Source organism: Lutra lutra, chromosome 7 (genome assembly GCF_902655055.1).
Source record: "Lutra lutra chromosome 7, mLutLut1.2, whole genome shotgun sequence".
Classification (NCBI taxonomy): domain Eukaryota; kingdom Metazoa; phylum Chordata; class Mammalia; order Carnivora; family Mustelidae; genus Lutra; species Lutra lutra.
In genome coordinates, this window is record NC_062284.1 from 120328620 (window position 1) to 120353997 (window position 25378).

At 47.3% G+C, this 25378-nt stretch overlaps 1 protein-coding gene across 2 annotated transcripts in view; it reads left to right on the forward strand.

Annotated features, from left to right (window-relative positions):
- Positions 1–349: 349 nt before the first annotated feature.
- The window catches only part of KCNK10 (potassium two pore domain channel subfamily K member 10), a 129046-nt gene continuing 104017 nt past the window's right edge, over positions 350–25378 (forward strand). Inside the window, exon 1 of one of the 2 annotated variants that reach the window (XM_047738867.1) lies at positions 350–573. In XM_047738867.1, coding sequence (XP_047594823.1) covers positions 531–573 — 43 coding nt within the window. In that variant the 5' untranslated portion in view covers positions 350–530. Of the gene's footprint in view, positions 574–3641; positions 4082–25378 lie in introns of those variants that run through there. The other variant, XM_047738866.1, reaches the window with a different exon arrangement.

Here is a 25378-nt window from a genome sequence, read left to right on the forward strand (position 1 = left end):
ACTCCGGGTTCCCCTCTCTGGCTGAGCTGTTCTTTGCCAGCCACTCGGAGAGATCGACTCCTCGCGCGGCAGGCAGCACCCCTCGCTCTCACACTCATCCCGGACTGCGGCGTGGGGAAGGGGTAGGGGAGCCACTAACTCGCGGAAAACTTCCTCTCGGGAAGTGACCTGGGGTTTTCCGGCTTCCCCCAGCCCTCCCGCGCGGGGCCACACGGCGATCGTTAAAGTGGTGCGGCGACTGGTGCAGGTTCTGAGCTGCAGAGACCCGGGGCGCCCCACTGCAAAGCTTCCCCGGCAAGGACCGGCGCCCTCTGCCACCGAATGTGCCCGGGACGCGGCCGCCGCCGGCCCGGGGCTGCTGGCGGGGCACCGTCAGTGCGGGCTGACTTTGCGCCACGATGCTTTGTTTTCCTGCCGCAGGAACCCGAGGCGGTCTCTATCCACCAGACTTAACCTGCCCGCAGCAATAGCCATGGAACTTGCGGCCGCACGGAGGGAGAGAGAACCGCTTGGCGCGGCATCTTTTTTGGATGTTTTTTCTCAACACAGTCCACTTCTTTCCTCCTTCTTGGGGTAAGTGGAATCTAGTGCGTAATAACGAAGGGGAAGAACTGAGGATGGTGGAGTGGGATTGCAGTAACACAAAGGGTTAATGTGCCAAGTTGTTTTTCTTGGGGCGTTGGGGGGGGGCTCTCCCTTTATAACCCCACCCCCCGCAGTCCATTCCACGTACGCAGTTTAGGAGTTGGGACTTGATTTCAGGCGCGTTAGCGGAGGGGGTGCAGGGATGACTTACTTAATTTTTGGTGGATCCTTCCCCACTTGTGTTGCCCACATACTGAGAAGAGAGAATGAAAGTGGAGGAAAGAGAAAGCCCTAGAGGTTAGGGCTGGGGGGTGGGGCGAGTGATTTAGCAGAGAGATCCTAAGGGCTCTGACTAGGGCAAGTCCTCAACGCACATCAGGCATTCCAGACCCCTGATCCCGCTCCCTCATCCCAGTAGGTCCATCCCAAGACTTCCTAAAACCATCCTGCTGATGCTTTTCTGGGGGAAGGTTCTCCACCGGCCCAGGGTAACTTCTGAGGAAAACCTACAATCATCTCATCCGCAAGACCTGCTCAATACATGTTTGCTGATTGACTGAATGACGTACCCAAAGGCTACATTTTGTACCATGGGAATTTGCCTCTGATAGTGAACTAATTCCCTGAGGGAGGCCTCAGGGCACCAGGGTAGCCCAATTCATTCAGCAAAGGAGGAAGAGGTGGAGTCCTAGATAATACAGTATTTGGATCATCATGACCCCAAAGAACCCATCTGACAGTTTCAGGGTCAAGATTCAGGGACCCAGGGACCAGATGAGCTTCCTTGGGTTTGACTTTCTATGTTGTGACCTTGGGTGTGTTCCTTTACCTCTCTGAGCCTTGATCTTCTCATCTGTAAAATGAGGCCGGTGAGAGCTTCTTCAGTGTGACATAGGGAAGATAAGTGGAGAGAAGTATGAGGCTGTGAGGGGCCACTCTTGCTCCCCTGACCTCAGAGGCTTTGGGAGAGAGGGTATCTTTCCTAGGGGGCACCTCTCTCTGACTCAGGTGCAAGTAAAAACATTGCATTGCAGTGACGGGGTGGAGCCCTCCTGCCTGTGAGCAGTTGAGGAGAGGGTACAGTGAGGCTCTGAAGACTGTCTCAGGAGCTTAAAAACAGTTCCCTTTGGGTTTTGGGGCAGAATTGACACGTACTAGTGTCTCTGAGGGCATGGCTGGAGAAGCAGAAATTCCTTGTTTGTCTCATTTCCATGTCTCATCCGTCCTCTCAGCCTTCTAGTAGAGGGAAACCAAGTGTGGAAGTGGAGTCCAGAGGAGGTGGCTGTCAGGTGTCTTGGGAATCTGTGTCTGCAGGGCTGATGAGTCCAGAGAGCGCCATCAGATTGGTACCAGGTGTGCCTGACTGGGGTCTGCAGAGACTTCAGTGCTCTGGTCCCAGCAGCCTGCAGGGTCAGTGACAAAGCACTTAGCAACCCTTCTTGCAGATGACAGTGGACCTCTTGTAGCTCTTGCTCTGGGACTCAGAAACCTGGATGTGACGGTGGAGGGCGGGGGGAGGATGATTATAAAGATGCCGCTGTACCAGGACTCCCAGAAGCCTCAAGGTGCCCTAGAGTGGCATGCGCCCAGAGCGCAACTGCCAGTGTAGGTTTTAGGGCCACAGCGGGCAGGCTGGGCAATAAGCCAAGTAGTCACTTACTCTTTCATAAGTAAGGGCAGAGAGAAATCTAGCTGGACCTCCTGAGCACTAGACAGTAAGATCCATGAAAGCAAGGTCCGTATCTATGTCGTTCCTTGCCGTACCACCAGCACCTGGCACAGTGATGGCATGGAGAAGGGGGTTCAGATATACATCAAGTGGACAGTGAACGGACAGTAATTTAAACTACTTTCTGTCCAACACTGCTTCATGCAGCTTGTGTTTTCATTTAGCAAGTATTTCTTGAACATCTACGATGTGCAAGTCTTTGTTGCTAGGAGCTGAAGTAATTTGTAAGCATCTTTCATATCAGTACTTCGAGTGGCCCATTCAAGAGCATCTCAGCACCACCTGGATCTTCTGGAGATCGAGGCCTCAGTGGGGGTAGGGGAAAGGCGCCAGGTTCAGCCTCTTTCCGGGAACATGTGTGCGGTCCCTTCGCATTTGCCCTTGCAGGGCCCCCGGGCTCCCGGGGCCGCTAGGTCTTGGCAACTCCACTTTCCTCTGGGCCCGTGGCGTGTCTCTCTCCATCCGCCTCCAGGGCCTCCGAGCAGCGGCCCCAGCCGGGCGGCAGGTAGCTGGGGAAGGGACCGGGCTGCGCCTGGGGAGCGAGCTTCCCCGGGCGGGGAAAGCGCGGCCAACGCGGAGCGGTCCCAGAACAAAAGGCTCATGGCTGGCACCGGTCTCCTCCGAGTGCGCTGGGGACGCGGGTTCGGGACGCAGGCGGGAGAACCGGGCGCGGGAGGGGGCTGGAGTGGAAAAATGAAGTGAGAAAAGAAGGGTGTGTGTGTGTGTGTGCCCAGGGTGGGAGCTGTGACAAGAGGTCATCCCCGAGGCCGAGGTCTGCGGCGGGGCCGCCGAGGCTCTTCCTCCGCCTCCTACAGCGCCTTCCAGGCAGCCAAGCGTGTCTCCGGCTGCAACTCCGCCGAGCGCGCCGCGGCCGCCTCCACGCCTGCCAGCCCGCCGGCCCGCCGAGCCAGTAAGTAGCGGCGCGCCCGGCGCCGGCTCCCCGCCCCGCCGCGCCCGCCGCCGCGCGCCGCCCCCGCCGCCCCGCGGGCGAGTCCACTGCAGGTCGCGGTTCCCGGCCGGACGCCCCGAGCCCCGCGCGCCTCCGTGGCCCCGCGCCTCCACCCGCCGCGCGCTCTCCCGCCGTGGCGCGGCGTCTGCGGCGCGCTGCGGGGAGGGTCGCTCTCGCCGCGCGCTCCCCGGGTGCCGCGCCACTCCCGCGTCCAATGGCTTTCGGGGGGTGGGGAGTGGGGGGCGTCGCCCGGGGGCGAGGAGCCGCGGCCAGGGTGGGGCGTGTGCGCTGTGCGCGGCCGAGAGAGGCTGACGTGCCCGCCGGAGCGCGCGCCCGGGCGAGTGTGTGTGTGCGGGAGTGTGTGCGCACACGCCTTCGGGGGCTGGAGTGACACTGCAGTGGGTTTCTCCCTCGCGCCGGCCCTCCGGCTGCTCAGCCCCCCACCTGCCGCCACCGCGTTTGGGAAGCAGCTTGGCTCTTTTATCTTCCCGAGCCTCCATCCACCCCTCGCCAGTCTTACTTTTCCTTCCACCCAGGGGGCTGCAGCTGGCCTCCCCTAACCGTTGCCAACACCTAAGCCGTTTCCAGCCTCTCCTTAGCCAGTCTTTCCCACTTATCTTTCTCTGGGGTTCCTCCACGAGCCAGTCCGAGGCTCCTCCATCCTTGGAAATTGTTTTGTTGGACTGCTGTACCGAGGCGTGTAAAGCTTGAGGACTTTATTATTATTTTGATTCTTTTCATTTCCTCCCCTCTGGGCAACGGAGCAATGAAATTTCCAATCGAGACTCCAAGAAAACAGGTGAACTGGGATCCTAAAGGTTGGTATTTCCTACTTTTGGCGGCCCTCGCCCTGCCTCCATCTCCTGCGCGCGCGCGCTTCCATGAGTGGAAGCACTCTTGTTCCTGGCGGCGTGTGTCCTGAGGCTGGAAAATGCGCCTGGGAACCGCAGCGCGGGTGGGAGGAGGGCGGAGGCAGCGTGGGTTCCAAACCCAGATAGTGCCTGTCATTACTACATAATCATTGTCCCTCCTGGATTGTTTCAAAAACCTATTTAAAGATACACCAAGCCGGCTGTTTGGCTTGAAATCACACCAAGTGTCGGTATTTGCTTTTGACTTTCTGTGTGCGAGTGTGTGTGTGTGTGTGTGTGTGTGTGTGTGTCCTTTGTTTCTGGTGATCTTTGTCTCTCTGGCAGATGGGTGGGGTGCCTCCCCTTGGACCTGGAGCTGCGCCGCCTGCCCAGGGTGTCCTCAGTGGGAAAGGTTTCCTGGCAGCAAGTGGGGCTCAGATCTGCGGCAATGGTCCCTAGAGGTGGCCCTTCTCAGAGGGCACGTGGAATAATGGAGCCCAGGGGGCCTTTGAAGTCTTCTCTCAATCTTATTACCAAACCAGGCAGCTAGTTTGGCTCAATAGAAGTAGAAGTGGGAGGGCGGAAGGGTTTGTGAGAAGGGTGGGGCTGGCAAGGGCTGGGGAGGGGGCACGGAGTGTGTCTGCCTGAACAGTAGTGTGGTTTACAAGCTCTGATGAATGTTGGACAGTGTTTCCTTGGCGCAAAAGAGAGCGACTAAGACAGATTTGTGTGTGCCTAGCGTTGACCGCCGCCGTGTCTATAATTAGCATACAGATGTTAAGGCCCCTCCAGAGTGATTGGTGTGGGAGCAGAACAAGTTGAAACCAAGTGTCCAGTTTTGACAAGAATTCTTCAGCTCCTCTGAAGCTGGGTCCAGCCAGGCAACACCTCTGTGTATATTGGGTTAAAATCTGTTTATCTGATGTGTGTAGTAGGTACGTTTAATTTTTTTTTTTTACAAGTGCATTCATTCTTTTCTCCAGACCAGAAAAGAGGAAACACACTTATTTGTTGAGTAAATGTCTTATAAACGGCTATTATAGAATGAGGGAAGATGTGTTGCCTATTTCAACACTGAAGCTGTCATACCTTACTGCAACGCAACAGTGTTGTCGTTGATCTCTGGAAAGTGTGTCTTGGCTTTTTATTTTATTTTATTTTAATTTTTTTAATCCCTGTAAAATGTGTTTATTGAATACCTACTACTTACCAAATGCTATCCCTGGAGATATAGTTAAATAGTATAGACAAAGCCTTCTTTAAGTTTGTGGTGAAGGAGACAGACCTAAATCAATCAATGCACAGAATGGGGCATAATTACATGTTTATGTATGTTTCATGAAGGAGAGCATCAGGGTGTTAAGAAAGTGATAGAAAATACTGACAAGGATCAGGGAGGGTGGGTAGTCAGGGAAGGTAGTCAGACACTTGTACTGAGACCTGGAAGAGATGTAGTGATTAATTGGCTGCTGAGGAGGTGAACTGATGCGGAAGAGAAAACAACAAGTGCAAAGGCCCTGGGGCAGAGGGAACATGTGTATTTAAGGAACTGAAAGGCAGTTTCCCTGGCTAGAGCAGAGAGCAAGAGAGTGTGTGTTTTGAGGTGTGGCTGGTAGAGCCATAGGGTCAGACCCCAGAGCCTCATGTTGTTGTAGGTAAGGTGGGGCTGTGGGGTGGGAGGAGGAGTGTTGCCTTTATCCTAGGCCACAGAAAGCTGAAGAGAGATGTGATCTGAGCTCAGTTTCAAAACAAATGCTGTGTGACTCTTGTGGATGTGAGGGACCAGATAGCATGGTGACATGGACCAGGGTGTTAGCTGTGAGGTGGAGAAGTGGATTGGGTAGGGAGCTATGGATGACAGAAAATCAACAGGTTTTATGTGAATAGAGTGTGGACATGGAATGACTGGGAAGGCAGCTAGGGCAGGACCAGTCTTGTGGGAAAGCTCGTGAATTCAGTCTGGGACTTGTAGAAGGGGGGTTGTCCTGAGCCATCTGAGATGTGTGTCAAGTGGGCAGTTGTCTAAAATGTCATGTTGGGATCTTGAAGGAACTCTGGTCAGGATGGAGGGCTGTGAAGCTTGCCTTGGCTTTGAGAATACATTTCTATATGATCATCATTGTATATATTTATATCACAGAGGTAAACACAGACGAATCCAACATTTTACAGCCTGACACAGTGAAGACATACACAAGTGGCATCTCCAGTCACAATTGATGGTGCTAAAAATGAAAAGATTCTGATAAAAATACCGACATTTAATGAGAAATCATTGCATGCCAGGTGTTTTATGCACATTATATCATAGAGTTGTTCTCATAATACTTATTCAATGAAGTCAGTGCTTTGTCCCCACTTGACAGGCATCAGGATACCACTGAGCTGCCTTCCAGTAAGATGCTCTGACTTCGGGCACAATTGTTCTTGTAGGTGGGGGTGACGGCAGTCTTTCCTAGCCAGGGGGTGGAGGCAGGAGGAGGGTCAGGAGTGGAGGTAGCATATCTCCTGCCTTGTAACACTACGTGTCAGGCATTGTGAAGTGCTTTACATGTATTAAAAAATATATTACCTGGGGTCACATAGCTAGTAGATGGTGGAGTTGGACTAGAGCAGGGGTCCTTATATATTCTTTGAATCTATCTCTTAAGTCTATCTCTTAAATTATTGGGACCTCTGGGTCTTGCCTGGTGAGACTCTCAGAGCTCAGGGACTGGGGAAACTCATTGTAAGGAGAAAGAAAAGAATAAAGAGGAGTTGGGGGGTGTGCAGAGGAAGGGAGATTGAAAGAAGAGAAGGAAGAAGAGGAAGAAGAATTCCTTTTCTACTCATTCCTTTCTTCATTAACCTATCTGGCCAAACAGCATCTTTGCCTCTACCGCTGGTGGGCCAGTCACTGGCCACTGGGCAGAGTTCTTTGGAGGTTTGGTTTTACACAGACCAAGTATGTTTAGCAGAGCAGAGATGAAGGAGAACCTGGCATTCTAATAGACAAGGGAGGGATGGTTCTATGGACTGTAGGATTTGATGTTAACAGACTTGAACCTTCAGGTGGAGGTGCTCACAGATCGTGGAAGGAAGTTGTAATTATGATGTTTTGCTCACAGTCCCATTACCTGACAATTTAATAGCACAGAATGAAGGTGGATTGAGAGCAGATTGGTTTTGATTGCACTTGTGTGAATTAAGCAAAGCACTGTCAAGAGGTTTCGGTGGAAAAATAAGACCTAAATGTAAAATGATCATTCTCTGGTGAGCTGTGGCCTTCCTCTGTATTTGTAAAGCTGAGCCTACAGCAAAGAGAGTAACTGCTTGCATAGGACATACGGAAAAGTAGGCTGCCACTAAGTCTTGGCTTTCATGAGCATTTTACATCATTGGGATCACTTGTGGATGATTTTTTGCTGAAAACTGAGATTGGTTTGCTGCTTTTGGGTATCTTAAGGGATTTTAAAGATTTTATTTATTTGAGAGAGAGAAAGAGAGAGATGGAGGAGGAGGAGAGGGAGAGGGACAAGCAGACTCTGTGCTGAGCGTGGAGCCCAATGTGGGGCTCAATCCCCTGATCCCAAGGTCATGACCTGAGCCAAAATCAAGTCAAATGCTCAACCACCTGAGCCACCCAAGTGACCCTCTTGAGGGCTTTTAAAAATCAGTAAGATCATCAAACAATAACCCCACACCTCAAGGCAAGCATATCAATATGGTATAGAAAATTCTGGATATGGGGGAAAAATAGTTTCTAGAATGAACCGTAGCAATCATTAACTGTGTGACTTTGGGCAGCTCATTTAACCTCTGGGTTTTACTTTCTTCCGGTGTGCAAAGGGGCCATTGACATGGCTTCTCCAACCCTATGTCTCCAACCCTCTTTCTTGATTTGACCTTTGGGCCGCTCGTCTTCCTTTTGTTCCTCAAGTAGATCAAACTTGTTCCTGTCTCAGGAACTTGTCCTTTCCACTGCTTACAATGCGTGTTCACGTGGATGGCTCCTTTCAACCTTTGAATCTCAGCTCAGATGTCACCTTTTTTAGCAAGGGCTTCCCTGTCCCATCTGAAGACCTCTCCTTTTGTTCCTTCCCCAGGTCTGTCCTTTTTCTATTATGTCACCTGCTCAGTTGTCTTCCTGGTACTTGTCATCATCTGAAAGCATCTTACTCATGTGTCTCAGTTGATGCCAGCCTTCCTCGCTAGTCTATGAGCTTCACGAACGGGCACTTTTCCTGTCTTGTTGACTGTTAGATCCTCAGTGCTCCCAGGAAGTGCCTGGCACGTAGTAGGCATTCAGTAACTTTTGCTGAATGGGTGGATGGGTGGAGGGTTAGAATGGAGAGGATCTCTAAGTCTTCACCCATGAAGGAAATTCCAGAACTCCTCCAAGCTACAAAGGGCAAATACAACTGAGGAGAAAGGAAGGATATCCCTAAATAACAGGGTATCGGCAAGGACGTGGATATTCCCGCATCTTGCAAGCTCCTATCTCCCTGAAGTCTCCAACAGAATTTTCCTTCTGCTCTGCCTTTCACCAGGAGTGATAGTGCCAGGGAGGAGGGGGGCGGGGGGTGGTGAGGTAGGGGCTGGGGCAGGGAGGTGACCTAACCCGACAAAGATATGGTTGGTGTCCAATTAGTAATTTGGCTCATATTAGCTATGGATATGTAGCTCTTTTTAGGTATGTAAATCTACTTAAGGAAGAAGCAAAGCTTCAGAGCTGGAGATGTTTTTTGTTTTTTGTTTCTTTTTAAAGCTGCATTTTCAGTGCATACTTTAATGCAAAATTCCAGAGAGACCTATATTGTATGTGTCTAGCACCTTTCAGTTTACAGAACACTTTCTACAAATTATCTCATTTGTTCTTTAAAGAACCCTACTTTTGTTGATATTCGAGTCTTAGATTTACTGATGGGAATAGAAAGAGGAAATGAGTTATTTGGGGGCCCAAGGTTGCAAACAGGCAGAGCTGGGGCCAACCCAGTCCTTTTGATACATATGTCCAGGATCATTTCTCTCAAGCTTCCCACACTTCCAAGGTCTTTGTTTATCTCATACGCTCTCATTGCTTCTTATCCAAAAGTGTATTCAGAAGTTTCTCTGAGAGATTTAGAGGAAGAAGACTCACAGTTGTTGGGTGAGTTCTGAGACAATGGCTGTTTTCGGCAGGTCACGCGCTGGCTGGCACTTTATCTCATGAGTTCAGTTGAAGACCCTTGAATTTCACTTCTGCTCTCCTGGCTGAAAAGAGATTTCAGTGTCTTGTGAATGTGAGCCATGTTCAACTTGCAAGGTCATGGAGCGCTATCTTTATTAACGTGTTTCCAAACACACATTTGTATAACTTAGGTTTTTCTGGAAAGAAAATCATCTATTTTTGATTTAATGTCCAGCTTTCAGGAGATCAGCATTCCAAATGTGATTAATAATGTGCCCAAATCACCACAATTATCCTAGAAAGTAAAAAGGAAAGACGATTCCAAAGATCGTCTGGGCCAAGATTTGGCTCAGGGTTGATTTCCAGCAGTGTCTGAGGGAGGTTCATCATCCTCTTGCCAATGCCAGCGATTGCTAGGTAGAATTAAGATGGGGCAGGTTGATTTTGCTATTTCACCCTGTTTCCAAAACATCTGTGTTTTGGCTCTGTATGCATCTGCTCTCGTTCTCATAACAAAATACCTTAGACTGAGTGGCTTATACAATGGAAATTTATTTTCTCACAGTCCTGGAGACTGGAAGTCTAAGATCAAGATGCCAGCAGGGCCCATGTGCGATGAGAGCTCTTCCCTTGGGTTGCAGATGGCCACCTTCTGGCTGTGTCCTCACAAGAGGAGAGAGAGAACACTCTGGTGGCTTCCCCTTCTTACAAGGGTTACCAGTGTTATTGAATTTGAGCCCCACTCTCATAACCTCATTTAACCTTAATTACCCCCTTAGGGCTCTATCTTCAATACAGTCATGCTGGCATTTAAGGTTTCAACATATGAATTTTTCAGGGGACACAATTCAGTCCACAACAGCCTCTATATTAGCATCATAAATCAGGAGCATTCTAAGAAGACAATGTGTACTTTGCAGGAAATTGGGACACTTCGACCACAACTGAGATATGGTGCAAAGGATATCTACTGTAGGCCCAGATCTAGGGGCCCACTGTTGGCAAGAGAAGGGTTATTGAGATAGTGGGTTCTTTTTACTTTTAGTCCATAGAGAATTAGAAGAGTTTAATGAGACAGAATAAAGCCATTTTACTGAGAGCCAGTTAGGGGGTTTCAGTTTGGATAGCTTCCTTGGCCGAAGCATAAAGGTGAATTAAAGGGAGAATCTGGTGCTGTACTCCAATTCTGTTAGAAAGGGCACTTACCAGATGATGCAGACAGAGATAGAGTCTGTTAGGGACTCCGCTCTGCATGACTTGGTTACGGAATCTACCGAAATGGGGCATGTTACACCCATCAGGCCAATGTTTTCATGGTGGTCAATGGGCCAACAGCTTTTGGGTTCTGGTCCTGGTGGTATTCTCAGTGGAGACCTTATTGTTTGCTGATCTAGGTCAGGCTCACGCCTGTTACCCGGAATGGAGAAACAAAAACCTCCTATTTAATTTCAAGAACATTTATTTGTGGTTTGCCGATGGAGTTTGAGATTTTTTTTTCTCCCCTCATAAGTGTCTGGGACTGAGTACTATGAATCCAAAATGAAACCTGACTTTCGAATCCTCCATTTAGGGTTGGGGTGGTGGTGGTGGTGAACACCAGGGTCGGTGGCGGGGGCAACAATTGGCGGCGGGGGGAGTTATTATCTCTTTCTCCTCCATTCCCAGAGCAGGAGGTGGAGAGGTGGGTGTAAGAGGTGGCCTGGAGGGGTAGGTAGATAGGTAGGTAGGATTTCAGGGGATTCCGTTTATTATAGTGCCACTAATTTTTGGTTCCATGACTTCCCCCTGCCATGGAAGGGACTTTGAAGCAGAGTAGAATGGTGACAAAACACAGGATTTAGAGAGTTAACTGCTGCAGTACATAGCTCACATCATCATAGGGAACTTTACCTCCCTCATTCCTATCTCCCTTCCTTATTCCTTCCTTCCTTCATCCTTTTCTCCCCGTCTTCCTACAGTTCTCATCTCAATCACTATCTCTTATGCAAAGGATCCTAATTTTTTAAAAGAATCATCTACCCAACATAGGGGTGGTGGTAATGTTTTTAGTTTAAAAAGGGATGCTCGAAGAGAGTGTAGGTTTACTCAAGTGTTAGGCATCTGGAAGTTATGGTGGCCTTTGCAGAATGACCCCAAATGCTATTAGTATTCTTTTTTTTTTTTTTTTTTTAAGATTTCTTTATTTTCCTATGGAGAGGAAGAGAGTGAGCAAACAGAGGGAGGGGCAGAGGGAGTGGAAGAGAGAGAATCTCAAGCTGGCTCCACACCCAGCATGGAGTCTGAGTGGGGCATGATCCCAGGACTTCAAGATCATGATCTGAGCTGAAATCAAGAGTCAGATGCTCAACTGACTGAGCCACCCAGGTGCCTCTCTATTTGTATTTCTTAAACAATGTAATACTAGAAAAATGAGTTTCTTATGTGTGAGCATGTCTGTAGACCCCCCAAATATCAAATAGTTTAGTAGGATGAAGACAAATAGCATAACTTATTGAATTTAATGAATATGAGCCTGACAGTCTGAATATAGATGCTTGATATTGGGTGTGATATCTGACAATTTACTTACTTTTTTTTTTTAAAGATTTGATTTATTTATTTGACAGACAGAGATCACAAGTATACAGAGAGGCAGGCAGAGAGAGAGGGGGAAGGAGCCTTCCAATGGAGCAGAGAGCCTGACGTGGGGCTCGATCCCAGGACCCCAAGATCATGACCCGAGCCTAAGGCAGAGGCTTTAACCCACTGAGCCACCCAGGCGCCCCTAATATTTACTTACTTTTATCTTACGAGACGAGAAAGCAGTATCCAAATGTTTAAGAAAAACTGATGGGAGATAAAGTTTAGAGGTGAAAGGATTCTATCCCTTGAATTATTTTTTCTGTCTGCAAATTTGGGGTCACTTGTCGTTACCCATATTAACCACGAACCAACCTGGGTCAGCCCCCAGATTCTACTGGTTGAGAATGTTACCTTAGGCTAAAGGCATTCATTTCTCATGTTGGAATTTGAGGCCATAGGGGAAGTAGTTATGGTAGCTTTGGTTCGGTATATAGATCCTTAAAACCTGGTAGAAGTAAATGTATATTATATTCATTTAACTTAGCTTTGGGACTATATGCCACCCTCTCCACAGTATAGGAGCTTAAAGTGGAAGAATCTGGGTTCTAGTGCTGGCTCTCCCACTCTGATGGTAAAGGAGAGAGTTGGGTTGTTGATGGCTCAGTTACTTCCATGCCTTGATATTCTTAGGTTGCCTGGGTTCCAATTTGAGCTGTATCACTTACTAGTGGCTGATTTTGGCAAGTAGCTTCATTTCTCTGTGACAATCTCATTTGTAAGATGGAGATGATATTAGCCAGTCTTCTCCTCGCACCCCGCCCTCCTTTTAAAGATTTATTTATTTATTTGAGAGAGAGAGAGAGAGAGAGAGAGAGAGTATGTGTGTGTGTGAGCAGGGGATGGAGCAGAGGGAGAGGGAGAGAGAGAAAAAATAATTAAGCAGACTCCCCTCTGAGCACAGAGCCCAACACGGGGCTCTATCCCAGGACCCTGAGATTGTGACCTGAGCCAAAATCAACAGTGGCCACTTAACCAACTGTGCCACCCAGACTCCCCAGCCTGTACTTCCTTGATTTGCTATGTGGATCCAATAAAGTGACATATGCCGACTTTCAGAAGCATCTTGGAGCATTGCAAAAGCTCCATGAGTGGTACCTGCATTATGTTCTTATTATGTCTGAAGGGGTCTCCATTCCAGGAAGTCCCAGAAGACTCCAGTTCCAGTCACTTGAGAAGCATCTGTTTCATTTTCCGAATCATCTGGGAGGGTGGCCTATTGCACACTGGCCCTTCCTGGGACTCTATTCAACTGTCAGTTAAAAAACCTAGATTGTTTGGGTCAAATGAGAGAAAAGATCAGAAGAAAATACATAGTTTGGAGTCATAATACTTGAGTATTATTCCATCAATGAGTTCTTGTTCTACCAGTTTTATCAGTAGACAATAAATTGGACAAGTCACTTAACCTTCTTGAGCCTAGGTTTTCTCCTGGGTAAAATAAAGATCACAGTCAGCACCTGCTTCACAGTTGCTGAGATGATTAAATGAGTTAATAAATGTGAACAAGCTTTATAAACTGTTAAGTTCTAGACAGCATTTCCTGAAGTGTGTTCCTTAAGATATAAATTAATCTCTTCAGATGCTCTGAGGGAAAAAAAAAATGGTTTCATGGTTGGTGTACAGATGATATGTGTGCTGTCTCATTCTTTCCCGGAGAGTGGGTATTGCTGTGTAAGAAAGACTTTAACATTTGGTGGCTTAAACCAATGACAAATATTTATTATCTCATAGCTTTTGTAGATTAGGAATTTGGTAACAGCTTAGCTGAGTGGTCCAGCTCAGGAGTCCCTCAGTGTTTGTGGTCAGATGTCAGCTGGGGGCTGCTGTCATCTGATGGCTTGACTGGGGCTGGGGGATCTACTTTTGAGATGATGGGCTCATGTGACTTGCAAACTGCTGCTGGTTTTGGGGGAGAGGCCTCATTTCCTGCCAATGTCACCCTCTCCAAGGTCTTTTGAATATCCTCCCAGCATGGTGGCTGGCTTCCTCCAGAGCAAGCCATTTGAGAGAGAACAAGGCAGAACCGATGAGGTCTTTTATGACCCAACCTCAGAAATCACATATTATTCCTACAACCACAGTCTTTTCATTAGATGTGAGATACTAAGTTTAATTCATACTTGGGATGATTAAGCTCACTTTGGAAGGGAGGAATGCCAAAGAATGTGAGGACATATTTTAAAATCACCATAAGCATTTACCTTCTTATTTATTGGATATATATATATATATATATATATATATATATATATATATATACTAAGTTTCAGGTATTCTTCTAAGTGCTTTATAGCCATTAGCTCATAAAATCCTCCTTATAGTCCAAAAAAAGAGAAACCAACCAGACGACATGACTGTTCCTGTTTTCTGAATGAGGGGGCCAAGTCCTACAGAGCTGGAGTAGCCTGCACAGAGTTCCGCTGTAGATCTACGGCTTGCACTGGGTCTGCCTGTTAAAGTCAGAGCTCTTACCTTTACCTGTATGCTTCCTCTGGTAATCTGGTAGTACAGAAACCTGCTTGATTTTGTTTAGCTCTGCATTTCCCACTTACCACAGAACAATGATTCACGGACCTCCATTTGCCCCTCCTCCTACCCACTCCTCAAAATGGTATTTCAGAAAGTCAGCAAGTATGATGATGGTTTATATAAAATAGGACTATATGGTCTTGTAATAGACCCCAGTACACCTACCAGTCCAAGCAGATGATTCAAATACAAAGAGCATGTGCTGAGCCTGCCTTGGGTAGGCACCATGCTATGTGTACATCTGTAGAACATTCACCAAGAAATGACCGTTCAATAAACCCAGTTTCTTCTGATATCAGAGACTATGTGACAGCTCATGGGCCCACTTGTTTTCCAGATTCCCCTTCCATGACAACCCCCTTCCTTTATAGATCCAGTGCCTGAAAACCCACCTTCCTTGGATAAAGCCAGAAGAACGGGACGTCCTTCAGGCTGAGCAGCAGAAATGTCAAGGAATGGGTGTGTGGTGTGTTTTTGCAGCAGCCCTCGTTCTGTACGGTGTGACTGAAACAGAAGTCAGGACGTAGCCAGCATGGCGGGGTGGCATGCTGGGAGATGAAGGGCCCAGCCAGCACCTGGGAAAAGCCACCAGTGGAGGCCTGTTAGTGCTCTCTGTCATATTTTGAGTAGACTTTTTTGGGACTACCTTGTTGTTTTCCCTGTACATTCTTTTTTTTTTTATTTTTTACTTTTTAAAGATTTTATTTATTTGACAGAGAGAGATCACAAGTGGGCAGAGAGGCAGGCAGAGAGAGAGAGAGAGAGAGAGAGAGAGAGGAGGAAGCAGGTTCCCTGAAGAGCAGAGAGCCCGATGTGGGACTCGATACCAGGACCCCGAGATCATGACCAGAGCTGAAGGCAGAGGCTTAAGCACTGAGCCACCCAGGTGCCCCTCCCTGTACATTCTTGAAGAGAAAACAATTTCCAGGAAGGATGCATCCGATGCCTTAGAGGTTGTCATGTTTCCTGAGGCATTTTACATTCCGAGGAAAGTTTTGGGGCTTCTGTGTCCTGAGTGAGAGGAGAGTAAAGACAGTTTCTTTTGAGTGCCACTACTGGCTTTGTTGAATATGTCACTTCCTTCACAAAATGGCAAAGAGGCCCTAGGACCTGGAGAGGGGGTTGAAGGAGGCTGCCTGAGGCCCCCTCCCCCAATCACATTCTGGAGCCAACTCTCATGGCGTCTGTAACCATAGTAACCACAGCCTGGAAATTTCTCCGGATACAGATATGCCATTGTACTCACCTTCTGGTCCTGTTATTTTCCCCTCTATTCCTTCATCCCGGAATGTCCCCCCCTCCACACCGCCTCCACTTACCCCTGCAAAGAGACAGACTTTCAGAGTGATTTTCACTTCTGACTGATTCTTCTATTTTCTGAAGCCCGGTTGGCACTTCCTGGACCCATAACCGGTTCATTATGAAGCAACTGAAGCCCCATGCACATCACTTCCTCAGCATTTCCACTTTTACTATGAACAAGTGCTCATAAGTCGTCTAGTAGGTGTGATTATAACTGTGCAGAAGGATGGTGGCTCGTGGCACTCTGTTTCAAATAATGCTCCGGCAGTTCGTTTGGTTGAGATCTCAGGAGTATTTGGAAGTGTTCTGAAAGAATCGAAAAAGCCAGCGAGGCACAGTGAGGGGAGTCTCAGGAGACCCAGAGTTTGCTGCTGGCTGGAGAGTGAGGTGGGCGTGGCAGCATGGGGGTGGGGCGGCAGGTGTAGGCCAGGGGTTCATAGGGTACATAGTAGGTCACATGAGAGACTTTTGTTACTTTCTTAGAATAAAGCAAAGGCACTGAATGGTTTGAAGTAGGAGGTGACATAACCTGATTTGCATTTTAAAGATTATTTCAGTCATTCATTAATTAAAAGGTTGATTCAGCAAATGTTTATGGAGGATGCTTCCTATGGGCCACGCATGGTGCTGGGTGCCTGACTCACCTGGGGGACTTTGTGTCTCCTTGTGAGAACTGTAGGAATGTTTGAAAAACATCCAGGCAGGAAAAAAGCTTTCCTTGGCATCTTTGTTTTATGATAACGCATTCCAAACTCCTGGTTGCAAATGGGAGGTGTATCTTAAAGCCAAGCCACTGCATTTTCAGTTTCCATTCATTATAATAATCTTTTCCCTGGCTTTGTTACATGGCCCTTGATTCTGTCATAATTTACATATCTGGAGTCAGTGAATTAATAAACCGAAACCTATGGAGTGCCTGTATTTTGTATTTCAGACGCTTTTCAGAAGGATTTGACTATCAGTCCAGCATAATGGGCCTGAGAAAAATTGCCAGCATCCCCTCCATCCCCACTGTCACTTTGTGTCTGGAGCGTTGAGAGGCATTGTGACACTGGGGTATTTCTCCTTTGACTATAATGGGAACCCCTGAGTCGCTGTGGCCTCAGCTGCAAAGGCCTCCCAAAAGCCCGAATTAATGAGACGCTATGATGTGCGGGTCCCTTTCTCTGGCAGGGTGAGAACACAGATTCTATAGGAGCATGAATGCCTGCTGTCAGGCAGTAATGTCTGCATTCAGACTCAGTTCTAAAGGCAGGCGCAGCAGACAGCCCCAGGAGGTGGGATCTGAGAAGCCCTCTTAGTCCTTGTCTGTTGCTGAGCCTCCTCCGTCCTTCCTGTGACCATCAGATTGTCTGAACTCTGTCCGCTAACTCTTCCTCAGTAGCCTTTCCTTCACCGGGTGGTTGTCCATAGACATTTATTGACTGAATGCCCACAGAAATGGGGCTAGGCACCAGACACAGAACGATAAGACCCAGAAAAGTCGCAGTCTAGCTGCTGAGCCAGGTGCATGATCAGGTATCGTGATATACCACAATCAAAGTGCCGATCGAGAGGTGGATTAAAATGTCATCATCTCCAGAACCTATCTTGTTAAAATGCAAATGTCTTTCTTTGGGATAACATATGAACTCTCAGTTACCCACTGGTGCAGCCGTGTTAATCAGGTTTTTAAGAGAGAGCTGGGCCCAGAGGGAATGGAACGCATGACCCAACTGTATTGCCGGGGGAGGGAAAAATCAGGAGCAGGGAAGACCGGCTTTGGGAAGGAGCCCCAAAGGGAACACCTGGAGGACCCTGGAAGTGAAGGCTGTGTGATGGGGGTGGGGGGATGAAGGTGTCACAGGGGCAGAGGGCAGAAGGTACCCAGAGAACAGGAAAAAGACACCGAAGGCAAACTTTCCCTCGTGTAAATGTTATCCGGTTCACATGAAATTCGCTTCAGAAATCGGAAGGGAATTTCGAGACATGTAACGGAAAACACTGGAGTCTAGAGAGGTGAAGTGACTTGCCTTTGACCAGAAGGCAGAGAGAACAAAGCTCATCTTTGCCTCCGTATCTGCTAACCTCCATGATTCAACTTTGCCTCTTAAGGTAAAGCCAACAGGTGCTGGGGCCCGTTTTGAAACGCTTTCCCTTCCTCTGGGAAGAATTAATGAGGAGCTATAGCTCTGTAGAGCCTAGAGCATATTAGTTCTGAGGTTCCATACTAAATTCTGTTAGTATGGATGTGAGTGTATATTCAGCCCCCTAGGGGAGACATCCGTTCATGGATTCAGCGAATGTTTGTGGCATGTCTTCTTTGTGCTCAGCACTGTTCCAGGCCTGGGGTGCAGGATCGATGGACACAATTCCTTGCCTTCCTGAAATGTCGCACCTGGCCAGACCGCTCAGCTGTTCTTGTAGACACTTAGGTCACCTTCCTCTGCATTGTAGGAATCTTTTTCAGATGCACATTTGACCCATGAAGGAGTTTAAGAAGTCTCGTACTAAGGATGGAAATGAGGCCATTCTGGTGTTACATGGCTCTGCAAAAAATGTTTAGTTTGATAAGTTTGTAGGGAATGAGAGTTGATCCTGATGAAGGCAGCAACATTCTGTTAGAGAATTCAGGGATGTCGTAGAAGGCCTCAGAGCTGCCTTGTTTGTACTGAACTTTCTTTTTTTTAATTAAGATTTATTTTTTTATTTTAGAGAGAGAGAGAAAGACAGGTAGAGGGGAGAGAGGCAGAGAGAGAGAAAGAATCTCAAGCAGACTTCCCTCTCATCAGACTCCCAATGCGGGGCTCGGTCCCACAACCTGGAGACCAGACCCGAGCCGAAATCAAGAGTCAGACACCCATCCGACTGAGCCACCCAGGTTCCCCTGAACTTCTATGAAGAATCTTTGTCCACTAGGACTGTGCATGTATCACTGGGAAGAGAGGAGAGTGTGAGTCTGCCCCACGACGATGATGTGTAAATTATCTCCGAGGAATTGCAAGAGGCCGAAATGTTAGGTACTTAAATACTCTGTCTTTCTCAGTCTCTCTCTCTGGCAGATGGGAACTTCTTGCTACACATGATTTCCAAAGTGTCTAAATTTACATATCGTCTGAATAGGGGGAAATTGGGGCGTCTGCTGGTTAGAGCCTGGCAGTCTCTTTGCTGCATCTGGGATGCTGGGGCAGACTGAGGCCAACAGACAGTCAAGGACGCCAGCCTGGGTCATGGAAGCTTCAGGAGGCAGCAGCCGGTTGGACTGGCTGGGTGTCCACTGGGATCCCCGGGGGCTGCAGAAATCTCACCTGGAGTCTGAGACAGGGTTGCCGTGAGGCCACACCACCATACCGGTTCTCAGCTGAGTGGCTGGGATAGACCTGTATGAGCCATTCTGTTAACGGCTTTCAGAAGTTTCTGTTCTGTTTTGAACTGGGTCTGGTGATCGAGGGAACCCTGCCCAGTGGTACTGAGTGCTGATGAGGGTACCAATGGTCCTGCTGCTTCTGGAGATGAGGGGTGTGTGATGGGAAGCTGTGTAAGCAACCACGTTTGTCTCCCAGCTCTGCCGTGCAAGCTGCTGGTCTCAGGCGCTGACCTCTCTCTCTGGCCTAAGCTTCCCCATCGGAGATCCAGAAATGATGATGACACCCATCCCCTAGGGGCTGTGGGACTTTTATGAGACAGTGGGCACAAAGAACAGAATGCAGTGCCTGGCACATAGGAGACTCATCACTGATGATGACAATGGTACTGGTCACATGCATTTACCAAAGGTTTTCTCTGCATCAGGCGTGGTACTCAGTGTTTAACACACATGAGATGCATTATTCTTCATACCAGCCTGAGTCCCTTTGCTTGTTCTTCCAAGGCAGTGTCCTAATGTGTAGCCTCATGACCTGGAATGGATGCTCATAGCTTCCAAAGAATCTGCACATAGTGAGGGCTCCAGATCTAATTGTTTTTTTTAAGATAACAGCTTTATGGAGAAATAATTTACATCACAAATTTTACCCATCTAAAATGTACTTTTTTTTTTTTTTTTTACTATATTCACAGAGCTGTGCTACTATTACCACCATCTGATTTGGGAAGCTTTCATGACTCCAAAAGGAAACCTCGTACCCATTAGCAGTCCCTCTCTATCCCTCACCATTTTCTCCCAGTCCTAGGCAACCACAGTCTACTTTCTGTCTCCATGGATATGTCTATTTTGGACATACATATAAATGGAATCATATAACATGTGGCTTTTTGTGACTGGGTTCTTTCACTTAGCATAACGTTCTCAAGGTACTCTCCTTTTGTAGCATCCGTAGCTACTTCTGGATGAAGAAATGGACAACCATCTGAGACAGGTAGCGTCAGTGCCATTTGGCAGATGAGGAGACCAACGCTGAGAGTGTGGATGGGACTGCTCATGGCTGCCCGCACTTGAAAATGCTTGAGCTGCAGCTTGCACCCCAGCTGTGCTGGTGCCACAGCTGTGTTGGCGCCACAGCCATTTGCTGGCTTCCAATTGGGCCTCTGTGTCAGGCTGAGTGCCACCGCCAGGTCGGGCAGTGTGTCCCACTAGGTATGGGTTACAGGTCTTAGACATGGCCCCTCTTCCTTCTGGTTAAGGGAGTCCCTGCTCCCTGGACTCTGATATTCTCCCTCTATCTCCTGGAGGAGGATCTGGTTTCATGGCTGCATACCCACAGATGGCTTCTGTGAATTACGTTGGCTGGTCTAGGTCTTTTTTTTTTTTTAAATTCTTTGTTTACATTCAATTTAGTTAACATATACTGTACTATTAGTTTCAGGGGTAGAATTTAGTGATTCATCAATTTCATATGATGCCCAGTGCTCATTACATCCAGTGCCCTCCTTAATGCCCATCACCCAATTATCCTTTCCCCCAACCCACCCCGTAGAAACCTTCAGTTTGTTTCTCAGAGTTTAGACTTTTTTATGGTTTGCCTCCTTCTTTATTTTCATCTTATTTTATTTTTCCTTCCTTTCCCCTGTGCTCATCGTTGTTTCTTAAATTCTAGATATGAGTGAAATCATATGGTATTTGTCTTTCTCTGACTGGCTTATTTTGTTTTGAGAATAATATCCTCTAATTCCATCCATGTTGTTACAGATGGCAAGTTTTCATTCCTTTTGATGGCTGAGTAATATTCCACTGTATAAATATACCTCATCTTCTTTATCCACATCTGTTGATGAAAATCTGGACTTTTTCCATAGTTTGGCTATTGTAGACATTGCTGCTATGAACATTGGGGTGCATGGCCCCTTTGAATCACTATGTTTGTATCTTTTGGATAATTACATAGTAGTGTATTTCCTGGGTTGTAGGGTAGTTCTATTTTTAACTTTTTGAGAAATCTTCAGACTATTTTCAAGAGTGCTGCACCAATTTGCATTCCCACCAACAGTGTAGGAGGGTTCTCCTTTCTCTGCATCCTCGCCAGCATCTGTTGTTTCCTGAATTGTTAATTTTAACCCTTCTGACCGGTGTGAGGTGGTATCTCATTGTGGTTTTGATTTGTATTTCCCTGATGCCTAGTAAAGTTGAGCATTTTTTCATATGTCTGTTGGCCATTTGGATGTCTTCTTTGGAGAAATGTCTGTTCATGTCTTCTGCCTGTTTCTTGACAGGAGTTTTTGTTTTTGGGTGTTGAGTTTGATAAGTTCTTTAAAGATTTTGGATACTAGCCCTTTATCTGATAAGACATTTGCAAATATCTTCTCCCATTCCCTACCTTGCCTTTTAGTTTTGTTGACTGTTTCCTTTGCTGTGCAAAAGCTTTTTATCTTGATGATGTCTAGTTCTTTTGTCCATTTCTCAAGGGTTGTGGTACGAACTATGAAAGCTGTAGAAATCAAGATGAAGAGAGAAATATACTTTCTATGTTCAAAGCCCAGCAATCCGCTCACCCAAGGTGCTGGAGGAAATGTTGTCTTTCTTGCCTTCTCTTTAGTAGTATATTATAATTGACCACTCCAAGGTGTGACCTGGCTCCCCTCTCCCTGTCCCAGGACTTCTCCTGAGATACGAGTGTACATTCCTCAGTTGCTGTGACAGCGTTGGAGATGGTGGCAGTGGTCCTTGTGGAAGGGAAGACCCAGCACCAGCTGGCTCTTGGGCAGCATGTGTGTCTTTACTGTGTGTTCACTGGGGGCCTACCTAGCCAACGGTGGTGAGTCAGCATATCCTATGAAGTGCTAGATTTCCTAGATTTTCCAAAAAACCCTGCTTTTGTCCTGCTGTTTTCTCACATGCTATTTTAGGGAAAAGGCCCCGTTTGATCATTAAAAATGCAAATCAGCTTTCCATCTTGCTTCTACCGAAGAAGGAAGATAACTTTATATACTGCCTCTGGGTTCCTTTAGAAACATCATTAAACCTTATTTTGAATTAAAACTATTGGGAATTGGTCTATGAATCAGTTAATTAGCTGAAAGTACATGCAGACCCCAGGACTTAGGCAATGGTTATGTGTTTGTTTTGTAGATTTTTCACAGAAGTGGCCCATTCCTGGGCTCAGTTTATGCGAGACCCTCAGTGTCAGCCCTGCATGGCATAGCAGATGTGCCAGGGCCCATCCTTGTCCCTGTACTCTTACTCCTTCAGTGCAAACAAACTTTCGACTGCCATTTCTTGCATCTTCTCCCATTTTCCTGACATTGCCTCCTTTGCTGCTTCTGTGGAAGGCAGAAAGTGCAGGGAAATTAGCACACTCCAAGAGAACCCCTCAACCAATGACTGATGGGAGATGGTGTATAAATACCCCAGTTCCCTCAGCCTTGGGTGGTATAATTCAGGAATATGTTTTGTATGGGGTCTTATTTTCTCCAATGGGAAAAATCCCATTCTTCCCACTGTGAAAACTAGTTTGATATTGTAACTTTTATTGGTTTTCTTGGCTGTCTTCCAATCTCCTTTCTCTTTTCCACCCCTCCTGCCAGTGCTTTCTTCACCTCCCAAATAACTACTGTGCTAAAGTCCTTATCTTAGGATCTGCTTCTGGGGGAAACCATGTTAAGACATATGGTAAAGCTTCACCCTTCCCTTGCTTCTCTGCCTTATTCCACACCCCACTAGCTTTGACAGGATAGGGCACAGTGTCCCAAGATGCCCCGCCCTCCCCCAGGCAGGCTAGTGGCTCTCAGGGGATACAATTTACAGCTAATCAGCAGCTTTTTCTTCAAGACATCTTTAGCACGAATCCTGGTGCTGATGAGTAATCCATAAAGCATGAAAAGAGAGGTTAAGGCTTGATGAGACTCATCTCAGCCTCATCAAACCATTCTGTTTCCATAATTCTCCTTCTTGGAAGAGGGCAAAATGGAGTACAGTTGATTCTTATTATTTGCAGAGGCTATGTTCTATAAAGTCTCTGCGAATACTGAGTTAGTCAATATGGAACAATTGCTTCTAGGGGACAGACAGGGTTAGGTTCCTGAGAGCCTCCGGTCACCACATTTTCATCCACTGGTCGCTTACATAGCCTCGTTTTATGTGTGTTTCTGTTTAAAGCCATTTCATTTAATAAATATTGTCGATTCATTAACATTGACCCCGTGGCAACAACACTGTAACTTGTTCCTGTTGGAGGCTTACCTGGCGCACATATTTTCTCCATAAGGCAATCACAACCGGGCACTTAGGGGCACTAGAAAGCACTTCAGCACTATGCTTGAGTGTTATTTTAAGCAATGAAATGACCGGCAAAAAGCAAAAATATGTGAAAAACATGGCACTAAATAGACCACGAAAAGGACACTTGCTTACAGTACCAGAGCCACAACAGGAAGGCAGAGTGTGGCTTTGTTCGACCGCAGCTGGGAGCGCGCGTGTTGGATGACTGAAATGTTTTGCTGCTCTGCACGTGTCCAAAAGTGACTGCGAAAGTCCTGTGAGTATTGTTTCTGGGTTACAAGTGAATTTTAGTGAGTAGGAGAATTTGCATATGTGGAGTCTGTGAATAAGGGCCTATTGTCTTTTCACTTCGCATGTGAAGTCTTTATTTCAATTCAGTATATTTATTAGACACGTGTGCCGGGCTCTGTGATGGGTTCTGAGATGTCCATTAGATGTTCTTTGCACCCCCCTTTTTAAAAAGATTTTATTTATCTTAAAAAGAGAGACAGCATGAGCGGAAGGAGCAGAGAGAGAAAGAGAGAATCTCAAGTGGACTGTGGAGCCCAATGTGGGGCTCGATCCCAGGACCCTGAGATCATGACCTGAGCCGAAACCGAGTCAGATGCTTAACTGACTGTGCTACCCAGGTGTCCCAGATGTTCCTTGCCCTTAAGGAGTTTCTGTTCTGGTGGCATGGGTGATTAAAGCTGTAACACTAGACGAATACATACTCCAGAAGAGAGAGACAGTTCTGTGGGAATATGGAGGAAGGAATTGAGAGTAACTCAGGATGGAATTCTCAGTGTGGGGGCGGGGAGTTTCAGATCGGCCTTGAGAGACATTTTGAGCTTTTCCTACAGCACTCAGAAAAAAGGAAGTTATTGGTCAGAACAACCTCACTTCCCCCCACCCCAGCTCTGACAGACTGCCTACATCTGTACCCCCCGCCCTACCTTTATTCCTGTGGATTCGTGCATCTGCTCCATCCATGAATGCCGGGACCCCACCACTTATGCTTTTTTGGCCTCCTCCCTTCACCCAAACCATTACCCCCTTCCCCTCTACTTGAATCTTCCCACTAGTGTGTGAACTCATTTCAGTATCTTCCAGCATCCCCTCGTTCCACATCCCCTGTGGCCACCAGCTAATTCCTTTATGCCCTTCACAGCCAAATGGCTGGGAAGAGTTGTCTGGAGTCGTGGTCTCCACTTTCCCACCCCATCTCCTTTTTAAGCCACCACCTCTTCACAGGGGCTGCTCTGACTGGGGTCACCAGTGACCGTTTGCTCCCCTTTCTGTTCTTGTATCTTAAGTATCCGTTAGGATGCTTTAGCTGCATGTGACTGAGTGTCCCATTCAAAGAAGCTTAGACAGCAAGGATGTTTATTGTTAAGCTAGTTATTTTCTCACTGAACAGGGGGTACCATTGTTGGCTTAACTGTTTTGGAATGCCATCGAGGACCCAGGTTTGTGTAGCTTTCCGCTGTGCCCCCTTTCATCACTTTGGCAAATGCTCCCTGAATGGTGGGAAGAGGGCTGCAGAAGCTCCAGCAAGCATTATGTCGTCTAAACACAGGGAGGGAAGGGAATGGGGCTTTTCATTACATTTCTCTCTTCACCAGGGAGGACTTCCCCACCCCCACAGGAGCCCTACAACATACATCTTACAACAACCCCTAAACAAATCAGTGTTAAAAGGGAATGGTATTATCCTTATTGGCTTGGACCAATTAAGAATTACTACCTGAACTTGTGACTGGGACCCACATTCTTTAAACATGTTGCCATTTAACCAACATATGCATGAAATTGGTTGTGTTAGCAAGGTGGGGAGAGCGGCTAAAGTAAAGGCCCCAGGCAGCACCTGCCGCATCTTCCTTGACACCCTGTGGCCTTTCAAACAGTTGACGGCTTCTTCCTTCTTAAAGCATTTCACTTCTATCGCTTGCTCTGTGACATTATTTCCTGGGGGGTTTTTCTTCAATTGTCATGCACCTCACACTCCTGTTGGCTCCTTCTCTGGTGCTCTCCTTCCAAATGGCAGCAT